Here is a 26,654-nt window from a genome sequence, read left to right as displayed (position 1 = left end):
CCCCAAATAACCTCTTCAATTCTGTCTTTTTGCTGTTCAGCTTCTCTCATCACCCCAACTATCAACATAGAGTCAGCGCCGGACTCCGTGGCCGAGGGTCAAACAGTTGTGCTGAACTGCGTTATAGAAGGCAGGCCACATCAAGAGGTCACATGGTACCGGCCAGATCAGCCGCTTGCGCCCAATCACCAGGTATTTGTTGTGCCCTATGGCAGAAACAAGCGCTCTCACCATGTGACCAAAAGCTTCTCCTGGATCCAATTCATGGCACAACCATAACTCTGTTCTCCTTCAGTTCTTCTTTTGCTTTTCGTAGGTTTCCGGGTCGCGGCTTCGGATCACTCACGCATCTCCGAGGGATTCTGGGGAATACATCTGCCGGATACAGAGTGGGGCCGGGGTTCAGATGGCCTCCATCATGGTTTCTATAGAAGGTTCCTCACTCAGTGAGTATCAGGGTAAAGCCTTTGGCCAGTAACACACAGAACCACCCAGTAGCTCAGTTAACCCAGTTGGTTCTACTTTCAGACACAGGACTGGGTTCTCCCATTCGGATCGAGTCCTCCTCGGAGACCGTGGAACTGGGGCAGACGATAGAGCTCAACTGCCTGGCCGAGGGGCACCCAGGGGCCGTGGTTACCTGGCACAGGTCGGGCGGGTTGCCTCTTCCATCCAACCACCAGGTGGGGCTCAGTACTATGGGAAATGCCTTCATTTGCCCAATCGGGAGGTGCCCATTGGCTGAGACTGACAGTGAGACAATGGCCTCCTTTGTGTTTCCCTCTCCAGGTCTCCGGTTCCCGAATGCGGATCCTCCAAGCCTCCCCTGCTGACTCCGGGATTTACATCTGCCGAGTAAGCTCCGCCTCCGGGTCCCAGGAAGCCTCGGTCACCATCAATGTGCACAGTTCCGCGCAAGGTGAGCCCGGTGACGCCAGTTGGCTCATTATTTCCCTCAAGGGGAAGTTAAACCTTATTTGTTTCTGTTGAATTCCCTTAGTGCCCAACCAGTTCCCTTACCCAATCCTCATTGAGAAGTCGGCCGACACGGTGAGTGAGGGGCAGACGCTGGATCTGAACTGCGTTGTTGTGGGCCAGCCGCAAGCGCCGGTCTCCTGGCACCGCCCCGGGGCCTCTTTCTCCTCCAATCACCAGGTAAGAGCTTGGCCCCAAGCCCCGAACCCACCCCAACTGATCTGTGAGTGAATTTAGTGGCCCCCTCGGATTAGGAACTCTGGTTCCTCCTTATTGGGGGGATTATTCCCACCCCTTCCCCAATGGCAGCCACCCCTTTGCCCCTGGAGACCTCCCCATGCATTTATGTTAAAGCCGCGTATGGACGTTGCCTTTTCAGATCTCGGGATCCCGACTGCGCATTGTACAAGCCTCCACAGCTGATTCGGGTCAGTACGTCTGTCGCCACGACACCGGCGCCGGGATACAACAGGCCTCTATATCAGTCTCCATTCTGTCCGGAGCTGCCTCCTCCTACCGTGAGTCTGATCAGCCATGTTTCCTTCTTTCCCAATTTGGTTCCTGTCTTTTTCTCTCCACATTATAAATGTGATAACAAGATAAATGTCAGGGAACCTTTCATTGGACAACCCTCGCCCTATCCCTATCCCTATCCCTATCCCTATCCCTATCCCTATCCCTATCCCTATCCCTATCCCTAACCCTAACCCTAACCCTAACCCTAACCCTAACCCTAACCCTAACCCTATCCCTATCCCTATCCCTAACCCTATCCCTATCCCTATCCCTAACCCTATCCCTATCCCTATCCCTATCCCTAACCCTATCCCTAACCCTAACCCTATCCCTATCCCTAACCCTATCCCTAACCCTAACCCTAACCCTAACCCTATCCCTAACCCTATCCCTATCCCTATCCCTATCCCTAACCCTATCCCTAACCCTATCCCTAACCCTAACCCCAGCCCTAACCCTATCCCTAACCCTATCCCTAACCCTAACCCTAACCCTATCCCTAACCCTATCCCTAACCCTAACCCTATCCCTATCCCTATCCCTAACCCTATCCCTAACCCTATCCCTATCCCTAACCCTATCCCTATCCCTATCCCTATCCCTAACCCTATCCCTAACCCTAACCCTATCCCTAACCCTATCCCTATCCCTATCCCTAACCCTAACCCTAACCCTATCCCTATCCCTATCCCTAACCCTAACCCTAACCCTATCCCTAACCCTATCCCTAACCCTAACCCTAACCCCAGCCCTAACCCTATCCCTAACCCTATCCCTAACCCTAACCCTAACCCTATCCCTATCCCTATCCCTATCCCTATCCCTAACCCTATCCCTAACCCTATCCCTAACCCTATCCCTAACCCTATCCCTAACCCTATCCCTAACCCTAACCCTAACCCTAACCCTAACCCTATCCCTAACCCTAACCCTATCCCTATCCCTAACCCTATCCCTAACCCTAACCCTATCCCTAACCCTATCCCTAACCCTAACCCTATCCCTAACCCTATCCCTAACCCTATCCCTAACCCCAACCCTAACCCCAACCCTAACCCTAGCCCTAACCCTAGCCCCAACCCTAGCCCCAACCCTAGCCCTAACCCCAACCCTAACCCTAGCCCCAACCCTAGCCCTAACCCTAGCCCTAACCCCAACCCTAGCCCTAACCCCAACCCTAGCCCCAACCCTAACCCTAACCGTCGCCATCGCCCTAACCCTAGCCCTAACCCTAGCCCTAACCCTATCCCTAACCCTATCCCTAACCCTATCCCTAACCCTAACCCCAGCCCTAACCCCAACCCTAACCCCAACCCTAACCCCAGCCCTAACCCCAACCCTAACCCTAGCCCCAACCCTAGCCCTAACCCCAGCCCCAACCCTATCCCCAACCCTAACCCTAGCCCCAACCCTAACCGTAGCCCTAACCCTATCCCTAACCCTAGCCCTAACCCCAACCCCAACCCTAGCCCTAACCCTAGCCCCAACCCTAACCCTAGCCCCAACCCTAACCCTAGCCCCAACCCTAACCCTAGCCCCAACCCTAACCCTTACCCTAGCCCTAACCCTAGCCCCAACCCTAACCCTAGCCCCAACCCTAGCCCCAACCCTAACCCTATCCCCAACCCTAGCCCCAACCCTAACCCTAACCCTAGCCCTAACCCTAACCCCAACCCTAACCCTAGCCCCAACCCTAACCCTAGCCCCAACCTTAACACTAAGGTTTTTTGCCTTCCTCTGGATCAACTTGTAGTTAGGCAGGTTATATATAGGCATTATGGTTGAACTTGATGGACGTATGTCTTTTTTCAACCCAACTTACTATGTTACTATGTTACTAGCCCCAACCCTAACCCTAGCCCCAACCCTAACCCTAGCCCCAACCCTAACCCTAGCCCCAACCCTAACCCTAGCCCTAACCCTAGCCCCAACCCTAGCCCCAACCCTAGCCCCAACCCTAGCCCTAACCCTAGCCCTAACCCTAGCCCCAACCCTATCCCCAACCCTAACCCTAGCCCTAACCCTAGCCCCAACCCTAACCCTAGCCCCAACCCTAACCCTAGCCCCAACCCTAACCCTAGCCCTAACCCTAGCCCCAACCCTAACCCTAGCCCTAACCCTAGCCCCAACCCTAACCCCAGCCCTAACCCTAGCCCCAACCCTAGCCCCAACCCTAGCCCCAACCCTAGCCCTAACCCTAGCCCTAACCCTAGCCCTAACCCTAGCCCCAACCCTAGCCCCAACCCTAGCCCTAACCCTAGCCCAACCCTAGCCCCAACCCTAACCCCAACCCTAGCCCCAACCCTAGCCCCAACCCTAACCCTAGCCCCAACCCTAACCCTAGCCCCAACCCTAACCCTAGCCCCAACCCTAACCCTAGCCCTAACCCTAGCCCCAACCCTAACCCTAGCCCTAACCCTAGCCCCAACCCTAACCCCAGCCCCAACCCTAGCCCCAACCCTAACCCTAGCCCCAACCCTAGCCCTAACCCTAGCCCCAACCCTAACCCCAACCCTAACCCTATCCCTAACCCTAGCCCCAACCCTAGCCCTAACCCCAACCCTAACCCTATCCCTAACCCCAACCCTAGCCCTAACCCTATCCCTAACCCTTACCCTAGCCCTATCCCTAACCCTAGCCCTAACCCTAGCCCCAACCCTAACCCCAGCCCTATCCCTAACCCTAGCCCCAACCCTATCCCTAGCCCTAACCCTAGCCCTATCCCTAGCCCCAACCCTATCCCTAGCCCCAACCCCAACCCTAGCCCCAACCCTAACCCTAGCCCTAACCCTAGCCCTAACCCTAGCCCTAACCCTAGCCCCAACCCTAACCCTAGCCCTAACCCTAGCCCCAACCCTAACCCTAGCCCCAACCCTAACCCCAACCCTAGCCCCAACCCTAACCCTAGCCCCAACCCTAACCCCAACCCTAGCCCCAACCCTAACCCTAGCCCTAACCCTAGCCCCAACCCTAACCCTAGCCCCAACCCTAACCCCAACCCTAACCCCAACCCTAGCCCCAACCCTAACCCTAGCCCCAACCCTAACCCTAGCCCCAACCCTAACCCCAACCCTAGCCCCAACCCTAACCCTAGCCCCAACCCTAACCCCAACCCTAGCCCCAACCCTAACCCTAGCCCCAACCCTAGCCCCAACCCTAACCCTAGCCCCAACCCTAACCCCAACCCTAGCCCCAACCCTAACCCTAGCCCTAACCCTAGCCCCAACCCTAGCCCCAACCCTAACCCTAGCCCCAACCCTAACCCTAGCCCCAACCCTAACCCTAGCCCTAACCCTAGCCCCAACCCTAACCCTAGCCCCAACCCTAACCCTAGCCCCAACCCTAACCCTAGCCCCAACCCTAGCCCCAACCCTAGCCCCAACCCTAGCCCCAACCCTAGCCCTAACCCTAGCCCCAACCCTAGCCCCAACCCTAGCCCCAACCCTAGCCCCAACCCTAACCCTAGCCCCAACCCTAACCCTAGCCCTAACCCTAGCCCCAACCCTAACCCTAGCCCTAACCCTAGCCCCAACCCTAACCCCAGCCCTAACCCTAGCCCCAACCCTAACCCTAGCCCCAACCCTAACCCTAGCCCCAACCCTAACCTAGCCCCAACCCTAGCCCCAACCCTAGCCCCAACCCTAGCCCCAACCCTAGCCCTAACCCTAGCCCCAACCCTATCCCCAACCCTAGCCCCAACCCTAGCCCCAACCCTAACCCTAGCCCCAACCCTAACCCTAGCCCTAACCCTAGCCCCAACCCTAACCCTAGCCCTAACCCTAGCCCCAACCCTAACCCCAGCCCTAACACTAGCCCCAACCCTAGCCCCAACCCTAGCCCTAACCCTAGCCCCAACCCTAGCCCTAACCCTAGCCCTAACCCTAGCCCCAACCCTAGCCCCAACCCTAGCCCTAACCCTAGCCCAACCCTAGCCCCAACCCTAGCCCCAACCCTAGCCCCAACCCTAACCCTAGCCCCAACCCTAACCCTAGCCCTAACCCTAGCCCTAACCCTAGCCCCAACCCTAACCCTAGCCCTAACCCTAGCCCCAACCCTAACCCCAGCCCTAACCCTAGCCCCAACCCTAGCCCCAACCCTAGCCCCAACCCTAGCCCCAACCCTAGCCCTAACCCTAGCCCCAACCCTAACCCTAGCCCCAACCCTAGCCCTAACCCCAACCCTAACCCTATCCCTAACCCTAGCCCCAACCCTAGCCCTAACCCTTACCCTATCCCTAACCCTAGCCCTAACCCTAGCCCCAACCCTAACCCCAACCCTAGCCCCAACCCTAACCCCAGCCCTATCCCTAGCCCTAACCCTAGCCCTATCCCTAACCCCAACCCTATCCCTAGCCCCAACCCTATCCCTAGCCCTAACCCTAGCCCTATCCCTAACCCAACCCTATCCCTAGCCCCAACCCTAACCCCAACCCTAGCCCCAACCCTAACCCTAGCCCTAACCCTAGCCCCAACCCTAACCCTAGCCCTAACCCTAGCCCTAACCCTAGCCCTAACCCTAGCCCCAACCCTAACCCTAGCCCCAACCCTAGCCCTAACCCTAGCCCCAACCCTAGCCCCAACCCTAACCCCAACCCTAGCCCTAACCCTAGCCCCAACCCTAACCCTAGCCCCATCCCTAACCCCAACCCTAGCCCCAACCCTAACCCTAGCCCTAACCCTAGCCCCAACCCTAACCCTAGCCCCAACCCTAACCCCAACCCTAGCCCCAACCCTAACCCTAGCCCCAACCCTAGCCCTAACCCTAGCCCCAACCCTAACCCTAGCCCCAACCCTAACCCCAACCCTAGCCCCAACCCTAACCCTAGCCCCAACCCTAGCCCTAACCCTAGCCCCAACCCTAACCCTAGCCCCAACCCTAACCCCAACCCTAGCCCCAACCCTAACCCTAACCCTAGCCCTAACCCTAGCCCCAACCCTAACCCTAGCCCCAACCCTAACCGTAGCCCTAACCCTAGCCCCAACCCTAACCCTAACCCTAACCCTAGCCCCAACCCTTACCCTAGCCCTAACCCTAGCCCCAACACTAGCCCCAACCCTAACCCCAGCCCTAACCCTAGCCCTAACCCTAGCCCCAACCCTAGCCCCAACCCTAACCCTAGCCCTAACCCTAACCCTAGCCCCAACCCTTACCCTAGCCCTAACCCTAGCCCCAACACTAGCCCCAACCCTAACCCCAGCCCTAACCCTAGCCCTAACCCTAGCCCCAACCCTAACCCCAACCCTAACCCCAGCCCTAACCCTAGCCCTAACCCTAGCCCCAACCCTAACCCCAACCCTAACCCTAGCCCTAAGCCTAGCCCCAACCCTAGCCCCAACCCTAGCCCTAACCCTATCCCTAACTCTTACCCTAACCCTAACCCTATCCCCAACCCTAACCCTAACCCCAACCCTATCCCTAACCCTAGCCCCAACCCTAGCCCTAACCCTATCCCTAACTCTTACCCTAGCCCTATCCCTAGCCCTAACCCTAGCCCTAACCCCAACCCTATCCCTAACCCTAGCCCCAACCCTAACCCTAGCCCCAACCCTAACCCTAGCCCTAACCCTAGCCCCAACCCTAACCCCAGCCCTAACACTAGCCCCAACCCTAGCCCCAACCCTAGCCCTAACCCTAGCCCCAACCCTAGCCCTAACCCTAGCCCTAACCCTAGCCCCAACCCTAGCCCCAACCCTAGCCCCAACCCTAGCCCCAACCCTAGCCCTAACCCTAGCCCCAACCCTAACCCTAGCCCTAACACTAGCCCCAACCCTAGCCCCAACCCTAACCCTAGCCCCAACCCTAACCGTAGCCCTAACCCTAGCCCCAACCCTAACCCTAACCCTAACCCTAGCCCCAACCCTTACCCTAGCCCTAACCCTAGCCCCAACACTAGCCCCAACCCTAACCCCAGCCCTAACCCTAGCCCTAACCCTAGCCCCAACCCTAGCCCCAACCCTAACCCTAGCCCTAACCCTAACCCTAGCCCCAACCCTTACCCTAGCCCTAACCCTAGCCCCAACACTAGCCCCAACCCTAACCCCAGCCCTAACCCTAGCCCTAACCCTAGCCCCAACCCTAACCCCAACCCTAACCCCAGCCCTAACCCTAGCCCTAACCCTAGCCCCAACCCTAACCCCAACCCTAACCCTAGCCCTAAGCCTAGCCCCAACCCTAGCCCCAACCCTAGCCCTAACCCTATCCCTAACTCTTACCCTAACCCTAACCCTATCCCCAACCCTAACCCTAACCCCAACCCTATCCCTAACCCTAGCCCCAACCCTAGCCCTAACCCTATCCCTAACTCTTACCCTAGCCCTATCCCTAGCCCTAACCCTAGCCCTAACCCCAACCCTATCCCTAACCCTAGCCCCAACCCTAACCCTAGCCCCAACCCTAGCCCTAACCCTAGCCCCAACCCTAGCCCTAACCCTAGCCCTAACCCTAGCCCTAACCCTAGCCCTAACCCTAGCCCCAACCCTAGCCCCAACCCTAGCCCCAACCCTAGCCCCAACCCTAGCCCTAACCCTAGCCCCAACCCTAACCCCAGCCCTAACACTAGCCCCAACCCTAGCCCCAACCCTAGCCCTAACCCTAGCCCCAACCCTAGCCCTAACCCCAGCCCTAACACTAGCCCCAACCCTAGCCCCAACCCTAACCCCAACCCTAGCCCCAACCCTAACCCTAGCCCCAACCCTAGCCCTAACCCTAGCCCCAACCCTAACCCTAGCCCCAACCCTATCCCCAACCCTATCCCCAACCCTAGCCCCAACCCTAGCCCCAACCCTAGCCCCAACCCTAACCCTAGCCCCAACCCTAACCCTAGCCCTAACCCTAGCCCCAACCCTAACCCCAGCCCTAACCCTAGCCCCAACCCTAACCCCAGCCCTAACCCTAGCCCCAACCCTAGCCCCAACCCTAGCCCCAACCCTAGCCCCAACCCTAGCCCCAACCCTAGCCCTAACCCTAGCCCCAACCCTAACCCTAGCCCCAACCCTAGCCCTAACCCCAACCCTAACCCTATCCCTAACCCTAGCCCCAACCCTAGCCCTAACCCTAGCCCTAACCCTAGCCCCAACCCTAACCCCAACCCTAGCCCCAACCCTAACCCCAGCCCTAACCCTAACCCTAGCCCCAACCCTATCCCTAACCCCAACCCTATCCCTAGCCCCAACCCTAACCCCAACCCTAGCCCCAACCCTAGCCCTAACCCTAGCCCCAACCCTAACCCTAGCCCTAACCCTAGCCCTAACCCTAGCCCCAACCCTAACCCTAGCCCCAACCCTAGCCCTAACCCTAGCCCTAACCCTAGCCCTATCCCTAGCCCCAACCCTATCCCTAGCCCCAACCCCAACCCTAGCCCCAACCCTAACCCTAGCCCTAACCCTAGCCCTAACCCTAGCCCTAACCCTAGCCCCAACCCTAACCCTAGCCCTAGCCCTAGCCCCAACCCTAACCCTAGCCCCAACCCTAACCCCAACCCTAGCCCCAACCCTAACCCTAGCCCCAGCCCTAACCCCAACCCTAGCCCCAACCCTAACCCTAGCCCTAACCCTAGCCCCAACCCTAACCCTAGCCCCAACCCTAACCCCAACCCTAACCCCAACCCTAGCCCCAACCCTAACCCTAGCCCCAACCCTAGCCCTAGCCCCAACCCTAACCCCAACCCTAGCCCCAACCCTAACCCTAGCCCCAACCCTAACCCCAACCCTAGCCCCAACCCTAACCCTAGCCCCAACCCTAGCCCCAACCCTAACCCTAGCCCCAACCCTAACCCCAACCCTAGCCCCAACCCTAACCCTAGCCCTAACCCTAGCCCCAACCCTAGCCCCAACCCTAACCCTAGCCCCAACCCTAACCCTAGCCCCAACCCTAACCCTAGCCCTAACCCTAGCCCCAACCCTAACCCTAGCCCCAACCCTAACCCTAGCCCCAACCCTAACCCTAGCCCCAACCCTAGCCCCAACCCTAGCCCCAACCCTAGCCCCAACCCTAGCCCTAACCCTAGCCCCAACCCTATCCCCAACCCTAGCCCCAACCCTAGCCCCAACCCTAACCCTAGCCCCAACCCTAACCCTAGCCCTAACCCTAGCCCCAACCCTAACCCTAGCCCTAACCCTAGCCCCAACCCTAACCCCAGCCCTAACCCTAGCCCCAACCCTAACCCTAGCCCCAACCCTAACCCTAGCCCCAACCCTAACCCTAGCCCCAACCCTAGCCCCAACCCTAGCCCCAACCCTAGCCCCAACCCTAGCCCTAACCCTAGCCCCAACCCTATCCCCAACCCTAGCCCCAACCCTAGCCCCAACCCTAACCCTAGCCCCAACCCTAACCCTAGCCCTAACCCTAGCCCCAACCCTAACCCTAGCCCTAACCCTAGCCCCAACCCTAACCCCAGCCCTAACACTAGCCCCAACCCTAGCCCCAACCCTAGCCCTAACCCTAGCCCTAACCCTAGCCCTAACCCTAGCCCCAACCCTAGCCCCAACCCTAGCCCTAACCCTAGCCCAACCCTAGCCCCAACCCTAGCCCCAACCCTAGCCCCAACCCTAACCCTAGCCCCAACCCTAACCCTAGCCCTAACCCTAGCCCTAACCCTAGCCCCAACCCTAACCCTAGCCCTAACCCTAGCCCCAACCCTAACCCCAGCCCTAACCCTAGCCCCAACCCTAGCCCCAACCCTAGCCCCAACCCTAGCCCCAACCCTAGCCCTAACCCTAGCCCCAACCCTAACCCTAGCCCCAACCCTAGCCCTAACCCCAACCCTAACCCTATCCCTAACCCTAGCCCCAACCCTAGCCCTAACCCTTACCCTATCCCTAACCCTAGCCCTAACCCTAGCCCCAACCCTAACCCCAACCCTAGCCCCAACCCTAACCCCAGCCCTATCCCTAGCCCTAACCCTAGCCCTATCCCTAACCCCAACCCTATCCCTAGCCCCAACCCTATCCCTAGCCCTAACCCTAGCCCTATCCCTAACCCCAACCCTATCCCTAGCCCCAACCCTAACCCCAACCCTAGCCCCAACCCTAACCCTAGCCCTAACCCTAGCCCCAACCCTAACCCTAGCCCTAACCCTAGCCCTAACCCTAGCCCTAACCCTAGCCCCAACCCTAACCCTAGCCCCAACCCTAGCCCTAACCCTAGCCCCAACCCTAGCCCCAACCCTAACCCCAACCCTAGCCCTAACCCTAGCCCCAACCCTAACCCTAGCCCCATCCCTAACCCCAACCCTAGCCCCAACCCTAACCCTAGCCCTAACCCTAGCCCCAACCCTAACCCTAGCCCCAACCCTAACCCCAACCCTAGCCCCAACCCTAACCCTAGCCCCAACCCTAGCCCTAACCCTAGCCCCAACCCTAACCCTAGCCCCAACCCTAACCCCAACCCTAGCCCCAACCCTAACCCTAGCCCCAACCCTAGCCCTAACCCTAGCCCCAACCCTAACCCTAGCCCCAACCCTAACCCCAACCCTAGCCCCAACCCTAACCCTAACCCTAGCCCTAACCCTAGCCCCAACCCTAACCCTAGCCCCAACCCTAACCGTAGCCCTAACCCTAGCCCCAACCCTAACCCTAACCCTAACCCTAGCCCCAACCCTTACCCTAGCCCTAACCCTAGCCCCAACACTAGCCCCAACCCTAACCCCAGCCCTAACCCTAGCCCTAACCCTAGCCCCAACCCTAGCCCCAACCCTAACCCTAGCCCTAACCCTAACCCTAGCCCCAACCCTTACCCTAGCCCTAACCCTAGCCCCAACACTAGCCCCAACCCTAACCCCAGCCCTAACCCTAGCCCTAACCCTAGCCCCAACCCTAACCCCAACCCTAACCCCAGCCCTAACCCTAGCCCTAACCCTAGCCCCAACCCTAACCCCAACCCTAACCCTAGCCCTAAGCCTAGCCCCAACCCTAGCCCCAACCCTAGCCCTAACCCTATCCCTAACTCTTACCCTAACCCTAACCCTATCCCCAACCCTAACCCTAACCCCAACCCTATCCCTAACCCTAGCCCCAACCCTAGCCCTAACCCTATCCCTAACTCTTACCCTAGCCCTATCCCTAGCCCTAACCCTAGCCCTAACCCCAACCCTATCCCTAACCCTAGCCCCAACCCTAACCCTAGCCCCAACCCTAACCCTAGCCCTAACCCTAGCCCCAACCCTAACCCCAGCCCTAACACTAGCCCCAACCCTAGCCCCAACCCTAGCCCTAACCCTAGCCCCAACCCTAGCCCTAACCCTAGCCCTAACCCTAGCCCCAACCCTAGCCCCAACCCTAGCCCCAACCCTAGCCCCAACCCTAGCCCTAACCCTAGCCCCAACCCTAACCCTAGCCCTAACACTAGCCCCAACCCTAGCCCCAACCCTAACCCTAGCCCCAACCCTAACCGTAGCCCTAACCCTAGCCCCAACCCTAACCCTAACCCTAACCCTAGCCCCAACCCTTACCCTAGCCCTAACCCTAGCCCCAACACTAGCCCCAACCCTAACCCCAGCCCTAACCCTAGCCCTAACCCTAGCCCCAACCCTAGCCCCAACCCTAACCCTAGCCCTAACCCTAACCCTAGCCCCAACCCTTACCCTAGCCCTAACCCTAGCCCCAACACTAGCCCCAACCCTAACCCCAGCCCTAACCCTAGCCCTAACCCTAGCCCCAACCCTAACCCCAACCCTAACCCCAGCCCTAACCCTAGCCCTAACCCTAGCCCCAACCCTAACCCCAACCCTAACCCTAGCCCTAAGCCTAGCCCCAACCCTAGCCCCAACCCTAGCCCTAACCCTATCCCTAACTCTTACCCTAACCCTAACCCTATCCCCAACCCTAACCCTAACCCCAACCCTATCCCTAACCCTAGCCCCAACCCTAGCCCTAACCCTATCCCTAACTCTTACCCTAGCCCTATCCCTAGCCCTAACCCTAGCCCTAACCCCAACCCTATCCCTAACCCTAGCCCCAACCCTAACCCTAGCCCCAACCCTAGCCCTAACCCTAGCCCCAACCCTAGCCCTAACCCTAGCCCTAACCCTAGCCCTAACCCTAACCCTAGCCCCAACCCTAGCCCCAACCCTAGCCCCAACCCTAGCCCCAACCCTAGCCCTAACCCTAGCCCCAACCCTAACCCCAGCCCTAACACTAGCCCCAACCCTAGCCCCAACCCTAGCCCTAACCCTAGCCCCAACCCTAGCCCTAACCCCAGCCCTAACACTAGCCCCAACCCTAGCCCCAACCCTAACCCCAACCCTAGCCCCAACCCTAACCCTAGCCCCAACCCTAGCCCTAACCCTAGCCCCAACCTAACCCTAGCCCCAACCCTATCCCCAACCCTATCCCCAACCCTAGCCCCAACCCTAGCCCCAACCCTAGCCCCAACCCTAACCCTAGCCCCAACCCTAACCCTAGCCCTAACCCTAGCCCCAACCCTAACCCCAGCCCTAACCCTAGCCCCAACCCTAACCCCAGCCCTAACCCTAGCCCCAACCCTAGCCCCAACCCTAGCCCCAACCCTAGCCCCAACCCTAGCCCCAACCCTAGCCCTAACCCTAGCCCCAACCCTAACCCTAGCCCCAACCCTAGCCCTAACCCCAACCCTAACCCTATCCCTAACCCTAGCCCCAACCCTAGCCCTAACCCTAGCCCTAACCCTAGCCCCAACCCTAACCCCAACCCTAGCCCCAACCCTAACCCCAGCCCTATCCCTAACCCTAGCCCCAACCCTATCCCTAACCCCAACCCTATCCCTAGCCCCAACCCTAACCCCAACCCTAGCCCCAACCCTAGCCTAACCCTAGCCCCAACCCTAACCCTAGCCCTAACCCTAGCCCTAACCCTAGCCCCAACCCTAACCCTAGCCCCAACCCTAGCCCTAACCCTAGCCCCAACCCTAGCCCCAACCCTAACCCCAACCCTAACCCTAACCCTAGCCCCAACCCTAACCCTAGCCCCAACCCTAACCCCAACCCTAGCCCCAACCCTAGCCCCAACCCTAACCCTAGCCCTAACCCTAGCCCCAACCCTAACCCTAGCCCCAACCCTAACCCCAACCCTAGCCCCAACCCTAACCCTAGCCCCAACCCTAGCCCCCTAACCCTAGCCCCAACCCTAACCCTAGCCCCAACCCTAACCCTAGCCCCAACCCTAGCCCCAACCCTAGCCCCAACCCTAACCCTAGCCCCAACCCTAGCCCTAACCCTAGCCCCAACCCTAACCCTAGCCCCAACCCTAACCCCAACCCTAGCCCTAACCCTAGCCCCAACCCTAACCCTAGCCCCAACCCTAACCCCAACCCTAGCCCCAACCCTAGCCCCAACCCTAACCCTAGCCCCAACCCTAGCCCTAACCCTAGCCCCAACCCTAACCCTAGCCCCAACCCTAACCCTAACCCTAGCCCTAACCCTAGCCCCAACCCTAACCCTAGCCCCAACCCTAACCCTAGCCCTAACCCTAGCCCCAACCCTAACCGTAGCCCTAACCCTAGCCCCAACCCTAACCCTAGCCCCAACCCTTACCCTAGCCCTAACCCTAGCCCCAACACTAGCCCCAACCCTAACCCCAGCCCTAACCCTAGCCCTAACCCTAGCCCCCAACACTAGCCCCAACCCTAACCCCAGCCCTAACCCTAGCCCTAACCCTAGCCCCAACCCTAACCCCAACCCTAACCCTAGCCCTAACCCTAGCCCCAACCCTAGCCCCAACCCTATCCCTAACCCTATCCCCAACCCTAACCCTAACCCTATCCCTAACCCTATCCCTAACCCTAACCCTATCCCTAACCCTAGCCCCAACCCTAGCCCTAACCCTATCCCTAACTCTTACCCTAGCCCCAACCCTAACCCTAACCCTATCCCTAACCCTATCCCTAACCCTAACCCTATCCCTAACCCTATCCCTATCCCTAACCCTAACCCTAACCCTATCCCTATCCCTAACCCTAACCCTAACCCTAACCCTATCCCTATCCCTAACCCTAGCCCCAACCCTAGCCCTAACCCTATCCCTAACTCTTACCCTAGCCCCAACCCTAGCCCCAACCCTAGCCCCAACCCTAGCCCTAACCCTATCCCTAACTCTTACCCTAGCCCTATCCCTAACCCTATCCCCAACCCTAACCCTAACCCTAACCCTATCCCTAACCCTAGCCCCAACCCTAGCCCTAACCCTATCCCTAACTCTTACCCTAGCCCTATCCCTAGCCCCAACCCTATCCCTAACTCTTACCCTAACCCTAGCCCTAACCCCAACCCTAACCCCAACCCTAACCCTAACCCTAGCCCCAACCCTATCCCTAACCCTTACCCTATCCCTAACCCTAGCCTTAACCCTAACGCTAGCCTTAACCCTAACCCACTATCAACGCTCGTGGCAAGTCACCTGATTCTTCTCTTTCGTGTGATTCGTAGGACTCCAGAGCCCAGTTATCTCCATTGACCCACACAGCGCCACCGTGCAGCGGGGCCAGAATGCCACCTTTAAATGCCGGATTCATGATGGCGCCCAGCCCATCCGCGTGACTTGGCAGATGAGACACAATCAGCCAATGGAAGGTAAGAAGCCCATATATAGAGCTGAATGGCCCGCCCCTTCCACCTTTGCTCCGCCCACTCTCACAGGAGCTCCCAGCAACCCCGCTCTCCTACCCTGAGGGCCCCACACATGAGATATTCAGGGACATCAATCAAAGTGGCAGAGGGATTTCTGGGTTAGAAAAACATAAATGGATTTGGGGTCTCGGGGGGACAGGGAACATTACGAATGAATTAGCCAATCACGTTGCTCATCAGAACCCCAAGGCTGCACTGACCCCCCTCTCCCTTTTCCCTACAGACAATGTGCACATCAGTCCCAATGGCTCCATCATCACCATAGTTGGTGCCACCCATAAAAACCAAGGGTCCTACCGCTGCATGGCATCCAATGCCTACGGGATGGTACATAGCTCTGTCAACCTGGTGGTACAAGGTAAGTGGCACCAACTCCCCCCAGTACTTACCCAGGTACAGAGCTCTGATTCTCTGTACTTCCTGCTCCTGGGCTGCTCTCTTTCCCATGGTCAGGCAGGAACCCCCCCTGGGTAAGTGAATCCAATCTCCCCCCAGTACTTACCCAGGTACAGAGCTCTGATTCTCTGTACTTCCTGCTCCTGGGCTGCTCTCTTTCCCATGGTCAGGCAGGAACCCCCCCCCCCTGGGTAAGTGAATCCAATCTCCCCCCAGTACTTACCCAGGTACAGAGCTCTGATTCTCTGTACTTCCTGCTCCTGGGCTGCTCTCTTTCCCATGGTCAGGCAGGAACCTCCCCCTGGGTAAGTGAATCCAATCTCCCCCCAGTACTTATCCAGGTACAGAGCTCTGATTCTCTGTACTTCCTGCTCCTGGGCTGCTCTCTTTCCCATGGTCAGACAGGAACCCCCCCTGGGTAAGTTAAACCAATCTCCCCCCAGTACTTACCCAGGTACAGAGCTCTGATTCTCTGTACTTCCTGCTCCTGGGCTGCTCTCTTTCCCATGGTCAGGCAGGAACCCCCCCTGGGTAAGTGAATCCAATCTCCCCCCAGTACTTATCCAGGTACAGAGCTCTGATTCTCTGTACTTCCTGCTCCTGGGCTGCTCTCTTTCCCATGGTCAGACAGGAACCTCCCCCTGGGTAAGTGAATCCAATCTCCCCCCAGTACTTACCCAGGTACAGAGCTCTGATTCTCTGTACTTCCTGCTCTTGGGCTGCTCTCTTTCCCATGGTCAGGCAGGAACCCCCCCTGGGTAAGTGAATCCAATCTCCCCCCAGTACTTACCCAGGTACAGAGCTCTGATTCTCTGTACTTCCTGCTCCTGGGCTGCTCTCTTTCCCATGGTCAGGCAGGAACCCCCCTGGGTAAGTGAATCCAATCTCCCCCCAGTACTTATCCAGGTACAGAGCTCTGATTCTCTGTACTTCCTGCTCCTGGGCTGCTCTCTTTCCCATGGTCAGACAGGAACCTCCCCCTGGGTAAGTGAATCCAATCTCCCCCCAGTACTTACCCAGGTACAGAGCTCTGATTCTCTGTACTTCCTGCTCTTGGGCTGCTCTCTTTCCCATGGTCAGGCAGGAACCCCCCCTGGGTAAGTGAATCCAATCTCCCCCCAGTACTTACCCAGGTACAGAGCTCTGATTCTCTGTACTTCCTGCTCCTGGGCTGCTCTCTTTCCCATGGTCAGGCAGGAACCTCCCCCTGGGTAAGTGAATCCAATCTCCCCCCAGTACTTACCCAGGTACAGAGCTCTGATTCTCTGTACTTCCTGCTCCTGGGCTGCTCTCTTTCCCATGGTCAGGCAGGAACCTCCCCCTGGGTAAGTGAATCCAATCTCCCCCCAGTACTTACCCAGGTACAGAGCTCTGATTCTCTGTACTTCCTGCTCCTGGGCTGCTCTCTTTCCCATGGTCCTTGGCTGACAGACTTCCTGATGTTTCCTTTCAGGGCGCCCGAGTGTTTCTGTTATTCCACATGGGAAAATCAGGGTGAAGGAGGGGGAGCCAATAAATGTTGAGTGTATGGGGATAGGAGATCCGCGCCCAATCGTCAGCTGGCGCCGTACGGGAGCCCGAGAGAACTTGAAGCAGCACCGGTTGGCGCCACTAGATGGCACTGCAGTTCTGCAGGTCAGTAATAGCCTATGGGAAGGGTACTGCCCGGGCCACACTGATGCCACATTAACTCTTTCTCTTTCTATAGATTCCATCAGCCAAACCGGCCGACTCCGGATCCTACACGTGTGTCGCCCACAACCCCCATGGTTCCACGCAGGTCCACGTAGAGGTTCACGTTGAAGGTCACGTGATTAGCCCGGGGGCCCCCCTGGTTTTGGCAGACAAGCCCGTACATGTGGTGGTGACTGGGGGCCAAGCGACTCTGAGCTGCTCCGCATCTGGTATGTGCGGGATTTGGTAGCAAGAACTATATGGTTGCTAAGGTCAGTGGCCATAGCAACCATTATTATCCATCACTAATTACTTCTTCCTCTCTCCAGGAAACCCGACCCCCACCATCACATGGTCCAAACTCCGCGCCCCCCTCCCTTGGCAGCACCAGGTGGTCAATAACACCCTGATCATCCCGAACGTGGCGCAGCAGGACTCGGGCCAGTACATCTGCAACGCCTCCAACGCCGACGGGCACGCCGAGGTGTATGTCACGCTGGATGTGGAAAGTACGTGCAGTGCTGGTACTGGGGGGGTAGTTACCCATGGGCAGGGGGGCAATAAAAAAATAATAAAGCTGTTGCAGTGCCCATTTCAGCCACTAGATGGTGCTGTGTAAAAATCCTTATACAGAGCATGTTCATGTGATTTAACCCCACAGCGCCAGCCTACGCCACCACTCTGCCCCACGAGGCGTCCGTCAGCCCCGGGGAACCCATTCAGATCCAGTGTCTTGCCCACGGGACCCCTCCAATCAAATTCCAGTGGAGTAGAGTCGATGGGACGCTCCCTGGCCAAGCCAGCATTCAAGATGGCGTCCTCCATATCGACCAGGCGTCGGCGTCGGACTCCGGCACCTACCGCTGCGTGGCGAGCAACAAAGTGGGCAGTAGCGAGGCCTTCGCTCAGGTCACCGTGTCGGGGGGAGGAGCTGAGACAGGTACAGCAGGTTCTCGATTTTTCCGATATTGTTTTTTTCCCATAATTCCCATAATTCGTTCGGGAAGGTTGGGCAGGTTTGATCTGTCGAGTCCCATGGAGAAAAGGAATAGAATAGTCACAGCCTGTCCTTGACTCATTTTCAAGGGGAAGTTAATCCCATGATTGTTTTCTATTTCACCCAGTTTCTAGGGTAACTTAAACACATTATTGTTTTCCAAGAATGAGCGCCATTGTTCCTAAAATGGCCGCCGGAGCACTTCCTGTTTGGAAGATTCATAGGAAGGAGCGTCCGTTAGGGTGCATGGGATCCCATGGGTGATTGCTCGGATATGATTGGCCCAATGGTTACTCCCATTATCTTCTCTCTAAATGTCTCTTGTGTTACCAGGTCGCCCTACAGCCTCCATCATTCCTCGTGGACCCGTCAGGGTGAAAGTGGGCAGTCCAATCTACCTGGAGTGTATGGGCCAAGGTGACCCACGTCCAGTCGTCAGTTGGCGTCGAACTGGGGACAGACAGAACCTGAAGCCCCAGCAGCTGGTACCACTGGACAGCCATGCGGTTCTTCAGGTCAGTGAGGACATGAGATTGGGTCGAGGGGAAGTGGACGGGTGGATTCTAGATGTTACTGATTTGGTTCCGTCCTTAGATTCTCTCTGCAAGACCCGAGGACTCTGGATCCTACACGTGCACGGCCCAGAACCCATCTGGTTCCACACAGGTTCAAGTTGAGGTCCATGTTGAAGGTCGCGTGATAACCCCCGGGGTACCCAAGGTGACAGCAGAGCAGCCATTGCACGTGGTGGTGGCTGGAGACCGAGCCTCCCTGAGCTGCACGGCTGTAGGTAAGTGGCCTTCCTGGGAATGGGAGGAACCATTGTGATGGGTCTGATGTAAGAGGAGGAGATTCCTTGCGGAACAGACCCAGATAATTAGAGCATTCTCCTGTACCTTGACCATCGTCCAATGAGAAGAGAGAGACATCATGTGACTCTACTACGGTCAACAAAGTCCCAATTGTATCTTCTCCAAATGCTGAATTGGGTCCCACCATACAGATCTAGTAGAACAGTCCCCTCCCTGAAACTCCTCCCCTTTATCATTGTACCCAGATTACCTCTCCCTCCCCAGCCAATGGCAAACCTGCATTCTCTACATCCATTGGCCATTTTTGGTCCAATCCCAGGTAGTACAAAGTAGTAGTAGAACCCTGTCCACCAATGGTTTAGTCCTACTTGGATTAGGTTTCTATACAACCCTGTCCACCCTTGGTCCAACCCCATGTACTTCCCCTTTACTTTAAGGTTCTGTACAACCCCACATCCACTGCAGGTTTAGTGGGTCTGTGGGTGGGGCTTATAAAACAATCATGGCAGCTCTCTCTTCTATGGATCAACACAACATGACTATACCGTCCCACTGCAACAATGGCCTTTTCTGATTATTTATACAGGGAACCCAGCTCCGAAAATCACCTGGTCCAAACTCCGGGCCCCTCTCCCCTGGCAGCATGAAATCGTTAACGACACATTAATTATCCCCAAAGCTGCTCTGCAGGATTCTGGCCAATACATCTGCAACGCGTCCAATGCTGAAGGCTACTCGGAGGTGTTTGTTACTCTGGATGTGGAAAGTATGTATCAGAATCTTGCCCTACTGTCCCCATCTTGTCCTACCGTCTCCATCTTGCCCTACCGTCTCCATCTTGCCCTACTGTCTCCATCTTGCCCTACCGTCTCCATCTTGCCCTACCGTCTCCATCTTGCCCTACTGTCTCCATCTTGTCCTACCGTCTCCATCTTGTCCTACTGTCTCCATCTTGCCCTACCGTCTCCATCTTGTCCTACCGTCTCCATCTTGTCCTACTGTCCCCATCTTGCCCTACTGTCTCCATCTTGCCCTACTGTCCCCATCTTGTCCTACTGTCTCCATCTTGCCCTACTGTCTCCATCTTGCCCTACTGTCTCCATCTTGTCCTACTGTCTCCATCTTGTCCTACCGTCTCCATCTTGTCCTACCGTCTCCATCTTGCCCTACTGTCTCCATCTTGTCCTACTGTCTCCATCTTGCCCTACTGTCCCCATCTTGCCCTACTGTCTCCATCTTGCCCTACTGTCTCCATCTTGCCCTACTGTCCCCATCTTGTCCTACCGTCTCCATCTTGTCCTACCGTCTCCATCTTGCCCTACCGTCTCCATCTTGTCCTACCGTCCCCATCTTGTCCTACCGTCTCCATCTTGTCCTACCGTCTCCATCTTGTCCTACCCATCTTGTCCTACCGTCTCCATCTTGTCCTACCGTCTCCATCTTGTCCTACTGTCTCCATCTTGTCCTACTGTCTCCATCTTGTCCTACTGTCTCCATCTTGCCCTACTGTCTTCATCTTGTCCTTCTGTCTCCATCTTGCCCTACTGGCTCCATCTTGTCCTATCGTCTCCATCTTGTCCTACCATCTCCATCTTGTCCTACCGTCTCCATCTTGTCCTTCTGTCTCCATCTTGTCCTACTGTCTCCATCTTTTCCTTCTGTCTCCATCTTGTCCTACTGTCTCCATCTTGTCCTACTGTCTCCATCTTGTCCTACTGTCCCCATCTTGTCCTACTGTCTCTATCTTGCCCTACTGTCTCCATCTTGTCCTACTGTCTCCATCTCTTCCTTCTGTCTCCATCTTGTCCTACTGTCTCCATCTTGTCCTTCTTTCTCCACCTTGCCCTACTGTCTCCACCTTGCCCTACTGTCTCCATCTTGTCCTACTGTCTCTATCTTGCCCTACTGTCTCCATCTTGCCCTACTGTCTCCATCTTGTCCTACTGTCTCCATCTTGTCCTACTGTCTCCATCTTTTCCTAGTTCTTCCATGTTCTCCTACTGTCTCTATCTTTTAATTTAAATAAAAACCCCAGCTCCACCCAGCTAACCTTGTACAACCCCCCCCAGCACCCCCTTATGCCACGACCCTTCCCGATGAGGTGTCTGTAAGTGTTGGAGAGGTGATTCAGATTCAGTGTCTCGCCCACGGAACCTCCCCACTCAAATTCCAATGGAGCAAAGTCAATGGATCCCTCCCAGACCGAGCGACCGTGCGTGACAGCACCCTCCATATCAATCTGGCCAAAGCCGCCGACGCCGGCACCTACCGCTGTGTGGTTGGCAACAAAGTGGGCAGCAGCGAGGCCTTTGCTCAAGTCAGCGTTTTGGGTAAATGTCCAACTGTTACTGGGCATTGGTTTATTTACAATTTGCCCAACTCATCGTCACGATGGAGCCTTTAACCCAATATTTGTCTCTTCGTTCAGCGCCGTTTGCCGTGAGAGTTTCGCCGCTGATCGACACGAAGGCCGTGAGTGGGACGGCAGAGTTTACCTGCACGGTCGTAGGGGACCCGCGGGCACGGATACAGTGGTCTAAAGAAGGGGGCCAGTTGCCAGCCGGGCACCAAGTGCAAGGAGGGGTCCTACGGTGGGTACTTATCTGCCATAGAAAGGAGCCCAGGGGAGCAATGTGGCCCCTGTGGTGTCTATAGAAAGGGGAGGTCTGATCCAAATGGGGCAACTGCATATGGGCCGGGTCTCGTCATAACTGGACTTTTCACTTGATATAACTGACACAGTAGCCATGGGCTCCTACTGGCCCCTTATATGCATATAGAATATGCTCATAACAGGGCTCTGAATAACTCTGCCCCACGGTTCTGCTTTCCATAGAATCCCCAATCTGGAATCTGGCAATGAAGGGACCTACACGTGCCGCGTATCCAGCCGCTTTGGGCAAGCACAGGAGAGCGTCAGGCTGGTCCTACAAGGTAAAATAGTCCCTGGGATCCTTCCACATTCCCACGGGCTAAAGCTCTGACCCATAAATGGAACAGGAACCAGAAGCAAATAGCCCATTGGAGGGGGGGTTGTTATTAAAAGTGCCATCCTGTGATAGGGCAGTAACCAACCAGCACTTAGCTTTCATTGCTCCAGTGCAGTTAAAACAAGTAAAGCCGATTTGTGATTGGTCCCTCCTGTTATTGAGGTGCAGAGCCAAGTTCATAACAAGCTTTCCCACAGGACCTTGCACCGGACTCAATACAACGGGACATAGGGAATAATATTGATTAGTGATCAGTATATCAGTAGAGCTCCTGTCTATTCCCATCGCAGCGTTGCCCAAAGTGAGGATCAATATTCGCACCTCCGTGCAGACGGTGTTGGCTGGAAATTCCGTGGAGTTCGAATGTCTTGCCCTCGGGGACCCTCGGGCCAAGGTGACGTGGAGTAAGGTGGGCAGCCGCTTGCCCGGCGATGCCGTGATCAGTGGTGGCACTCTCAGAATTGAGCAAGTAAAACAGTCGGACGCCGGGCAGTACCGATGTACAGCAGCCAATGATGTTGGAGAGGTGCAGTCACACGTCATTCTCCATGTTCAATGTAAGTACAGTGCCCCTCTGGCATTTAGGGGCGGCATGGTAAATGGGAACTGGTTTTAGGGGGTCCAAATAGTGACCGCCCAGAAGTACACCTACTCAGGTGTAGGGAAACATGGAAACAGTTCTGCAATATGGTGACAGTAGGGCAAGATGGAGACAGTAGGGCAAGATGGAGACAGTAGGGCAAGATGGGGACAGTAGGGCAAGATGGGGACAGTAGGGCAAGATGGGGACAGTAGGGCAAGATGGGGACAGTAGGGCAAGATGGGGACAGTAGGGCAAGATGGGGACAGTAGGGCAAGATGGAGGCAGTAGGACAAGATGGAGTCAGTAGGGCAAGATGGAGACAGTAGGGCAAGATGGAGACAGTAGGGCAAGATGGAGACAGTAGGGGCAAGATGGAGACAGTAGGGGCAAGATGGAGACAGTAGGGCAAGATGGAGACAGTAGGGCAAGATGGGGACAGTAGGGCAAGATGGAGACAGTAGGGCAAGATGGGGACAGTAAGGCAAGATGGAGACAGTAAGGCAAGATGGAGACAGTAAGGCAAGATGGAGACAGTAGGGCAAGATGGGGACAGTAGGGCAAGATGGGGACAGTAGGGGCAAGATGGGGACAGTAGGGGCAAGATGGAAACAGTAGGGCAAGATGGGGACAGTAGGGCAAGATGGAGACAGTAGGGCAAGATGGAGACAGTAGGGCAAGATGGAGACAGTAGGACAAGATGGAGGCAGTAGGGCAAGATGGAGACAGTAGGGCAAGATGGAGACAGTAGGGCAAGATGGAGACAGTAAGGCAAGATGGAGACAGTAGGGCAAGATGGAGTCAGTAGGACAAGATGGAGACAGTAAGGCAAGATGGAGACAGTAAGGCAAGATGGAGACAGTAGGGCCTGATCCTCTCCTTAATTTTCACATTTATTTTCCCAGCCGTGCCCCAAATCGCCGCCCAGCCAGAGATGAAGGAGATCACAGCAGGTTCCACGGCGGTTTTTCCCTGTCTCGCCTCCGGCTTTCCAGTTCCTGACATCACATGGAGCAAGGTATGGATTCCCTGAGCGCTAACACTCCGTGATATGCCTCCGTGATTTTGTTATATCTGGTAACCGACGTTCCCTTTCAGTTGGAAGGAGACCTCCCCAGTGATCACCAAATAGACAACAACGTTCTGACCATCCTATCCGTGAAACCAGAGGATGCTGGGACATATGTGTGTACGGCAGCCAATCGGCAGGGTCGCGTCACTGCCTTCTCCATGCTGAAGGTTCGAGGTGAGGAAAACACTGAGGCAACTGAATTCCAATGGTGGCAACATGGCGTCCGCCCTGAGTGACGGGGACAATGTGTTTTTCCGTTTCAGAGCGCGTGGTGCCCTATTTTACTGGGCAACCCCAGTCCTATCTCAGCCTCCCAAGCATCAAGGACGCTCACAAGAAACTGGAAATCAAGATCACCTTCCGGCCTGACACTGCTGATGGTAAGTCGGTGCTGGTTGGGTAGAAATACAGAATTATACCCAGTAATAGAGCTCCAGTCAGAACCAGGAACAGGCAAACGTCATTACTCAACATGTTGGCCAATGTGACATCTAGAACCCCACCCTGAGTGTGCCTGTGACCTTAGAGCTGGTATTGAATCTGGGCCCATTAGCAAGAGACACCATAGGAACCTCCCCTGGGTAAGTGACCCAGTTTCCCTTCGTACTTACCCAGGTACATGGTTAGATTTGGTGCTCCTTCTGCCCCGGGGCCGGTCATGAATGAACCTCCACTTGAGTCCATGCAACAATCCAACATGTCTGACATGATTCTGCTGCCCCATTGTCCCATCAGAACCTACTGTTCCCCTAGAGATCAGTACAAATGGCCATTCCCATTGGGATAAAGTATTAATTCTTCATGTCCACCGTTCTCTCTCTCTCTCTCTGTGTCTCACCTCTGTCTCTCTGCTCCCTGTCTCTCTCTTCAGCTCTTATTCTCTACTCGGGTAAGTTGCCTGCTTTCTCTATTCTCTCCTGGGAACTAACCCTCTCCTTTCCTGTGCATCTAAATGTCAGCTGATGAATGCCATTGAGTGTGTCGCTGCTGTCTAACTAGAGTGCTTATCTGTCCCTTCTCCGAAAAGAGTGCCCATCTGTGCCTGCCTGACCCAACGAGATACCCGTGTGAGATGCTTCTGCCAGAGCCATAGATGATAACTCATAGTATTAACATATTTGGGGATTTAGTATTTACCCCATTGGTGCCATTATCTTCTGTCTGGGGTTCAACCAAAACAACATTAGTTGGTTCCTCCAGGGGGCAGTAACAGATAAAGATGGAGGTCCTTCTTTGAAAGAAAGGCAATTGGTACTGGCCATGGGCTGTTGGCAAAGCCAATGTAGGGCAACAGTCCTTTCCCTTCTCCCCTTCTCTGTTCAACTATATTGGGCTTGGAGCAGTCGGGGATTGAGGAGCATCAGTGGTGCCCAAGGATGGCCCCTGGTATGTATATTGGTGGCCTATCTGTGTATCTAAGGTTCCTTTCTATTGGTGCCTGAGGTCTTTGCCTTATAAGCATGGGGTTCTGTGGTTCTGGTTCATAATTCTAGAGTTTACCACTAACTGGCTTTTGAAACTTGCCCATCGGCCTAGGAAGTCCTTCTAGAACCTTCTCACTGTGCCCTTTCCTTGCAGGCATGCTGGTCTATAGCGGGCAGAAGAAGAGCAATGGGGCTGATTTTGTCTCCTTTGGTTTGGTTGGTGGACGCCCTGAATTCAGGTAAGTTCTGTTCCTTGTACCAGTAGGAAGTAGCCATAATGGAGGAGTCCATGAAGCTTGCAATCTAGTACATGGGCCGAAGAGCATTTCCTTCCCCTCTGGGCAACTTTTCCCTGATAAACTCCTCCTGTTCTGCTCACTTGTAGGTTTGACGCAGGTTCGGGCATGGCCACCATTCGCTACCCGACTGCCATCTCCCTGGGCGAGTTCCACACTGTCACCTTGTATAGGAACCTGACCCAGGGCTCCCTGGTGGTGGACAGACATGTTCCTGTGAATGGCACCTCCCAGGTACGAGACCTAAAGGGTTGTGGGGTCGTGTGTTGGGGGTGAAAGACGCTACGTGAAAGTCCCACATCCCAATGTGAAGAGTATTTGCCTCATTTGCCCTTTTCTCTATTCGCAGGGGAAATTCCAAGGCCTGGATCTGAATGAAGAACTTTTCTTGGGGGGTTATTCCCATTACGATTCCATCTCCAAAACTGGCCTGAACAGTGGCTTTGTTGGTATGAGACCCCCAAATGCCCCCAAACCATTATTTCTATTATCTGTGGCATATAATTATTTTTGTGCCCCCGCCCCCCCAGTCCTTAATCACCCCCCCTGTATTGGTCCCTACAGGGTGCGTCCGCCAGTTGATCATCCAAGGAGAAGAAGTGATATTCAAGGATCTGGACCTGAGTGCAAATGGCGTTTCCAACTGCCCCACGTGTAGAGACCGACCCTGCAAGGTACCCCTCCAGAACTGGTTTTAGGGGATCCAAATGGAAGTGACTGCCCAGAAGTCCCCTGCTAAGTTACAGTAGGGAAACATGGCAACAGTTGTGCAATATGGTGACAGTAGGGCAAGATGGAGACAATAGGGCAAGATGGAGACAGTGGGGCAAGATGGAGACAATAGGGCAAGATGGAGACAGTAGGGCAAGATGGAGACAGTAGGACAAGATGGGGACAGTAGGGCAAGATGGAGACAGTAGGGCAATATGGTGACAGTAGGGCAAGATGGAGACAGTAGGGCAATATGGTGACAGTAGGGCAAGATGGAGACAATAGGGAAAGATGGAGACAATAGGGCAAGATGGGGACAGTAGGACAAGATGGAGACAGTAGGGCAAGATGGAGACAATAGGGCAAGATGGAGACAGTAAAGATGGAGACAGTAGGACAAGATGGGGACAGTAGGACAAGATGGGGACAGTAGGGCAAGATGGAGACAGTAGGGCAAGATGGAGACAGTAGGGCAAGATGGAGACAGTAGGGCAAGATGGAGACAATAGGGCAAGATGGAGACAATAGGGCAAGATGGAGACAGTAAAGATGGAGACAGTAGGACAAGATGGAGACAGTAGGGCAAGATGGAGACAGTAGGGCAAGATGGAGAC

The 26,654-nt window shown here is 55.9% G+C and overlaps 1 protein-coding gene across 11 annotated transcripts in view; it reads left to right on the top strand.

Annotated features, from left to right (window-relative positions):
* Positions 1–26,654, top strand: part of hspg2 (heparan sulfate proteoglycan 2) — a 142,111-nt gene that overhangs the window by 103,048 nt on the left and 12,409 nt on the right. For 8 of the 11 annotated variants that reach the window (XM_031906770.1, XM_031906766.1, XM_031906772.1 and 5 more), the window contains 27 exons: positions 41–192; positions 317–446; positions 529–683; positions 790–919; positions 1,001–1,155; positions 1,355–1,493; positions 14,888–15,031; positions 15,312–15,446; positions 16,938–17,119; positions 17,193–17,388; positions 17,488–17,667; positions 17,820–18,098; positions 18,489–18,670; positions 18,750–18,945; positions 19,554–19,733; positions 21,037–21,297; positions 21,396–21,558; positions 21,804–21,901; positions 22,248–22,514; positions 23,443–23,555; positions 23,636–23,783; positions 23,873–23,989; positions 24,481–24,498; positions 25,188–25,272; positions 25,419–25,563; positions 25,679–25,778; positions 25,894–26,003. In XM_031906770.1, coding sequence (XP_031762630.1) covers positions 41–192; positions 317–446; positions 529–683; positions 790–919; positions 1,001–1,155; positions 1,355–1,493; positions 14,888–15,031; positions 15,312–15,446; positions 16,938–17,119; positions 17,193–17,388; positions 17,488–17,667; positions 17,820–18,098; positions 18,489–18,670; positions 18,750–18,945; positions 19,554–19,733; positions 21,037–21,297; positions 21,396–21,558; positions 21,804–21,901; positions 22,248–22,514; positions 23,443–23,555; positions 23,636–23,783; positions 23,873–23,989; positions 24,481–24,498; positions 25,188–25,272; positions 25,419–25,563; positions 25,679–25,778; positions 25,894–26,003 — 4,160 coding nt within the window. The remainder of the gene's footprint in view (positions 1–40; positions 193–316; positions 447–528; positions 684–789; positions 920–1,000; positions 1,156–1,354; positions 1,494–14,887; positions 15,032–15,311; positions 15,447–16,937; positions 17,120–17,192; positions 17,389–17,487; positions 17,668–17,819; positions 18,099–18,488; positions 18,671–18,749; positions 18,946–19,553; positions 19,734–21,036; positions 21,298–21,395; positions 21,559–21,803; positions 21,902–22,247; positions 22,515–23,442; positions 23,556–23,635; positions 23,784–23,872; positions 23,990–24,480; positions 24,499–25,187; positions 25,273–25,418; positions 25,564–25,678; positions 25,779–25,893; positions 26,004–26,654) is intronic. The other 3 variants (XM_031906769.1, XM_031906765.1, XM_031906775.1) reach the window with 1 other exon arrangement.

The sequence above is a fragment of the Xenopus tropicalis genome, chromosome 7, assembly GCF_000004195.4.
Source record: "Xenopus tropicalis strain Nigerian chromosome 7, UCB_Xtro_10.0, whole genome shotgun sequence".
NCBI lineage: Eukaryota > Metazoa > Chordata > Amphibia > Anura > Pipidae > Xenopus > Xenopus tropicalis.
The sequence above is the reverse complement of the archived record's forward strand: the minus strand, read 5'-3'. Positions and strand labels throughout refer to the sequence as shown.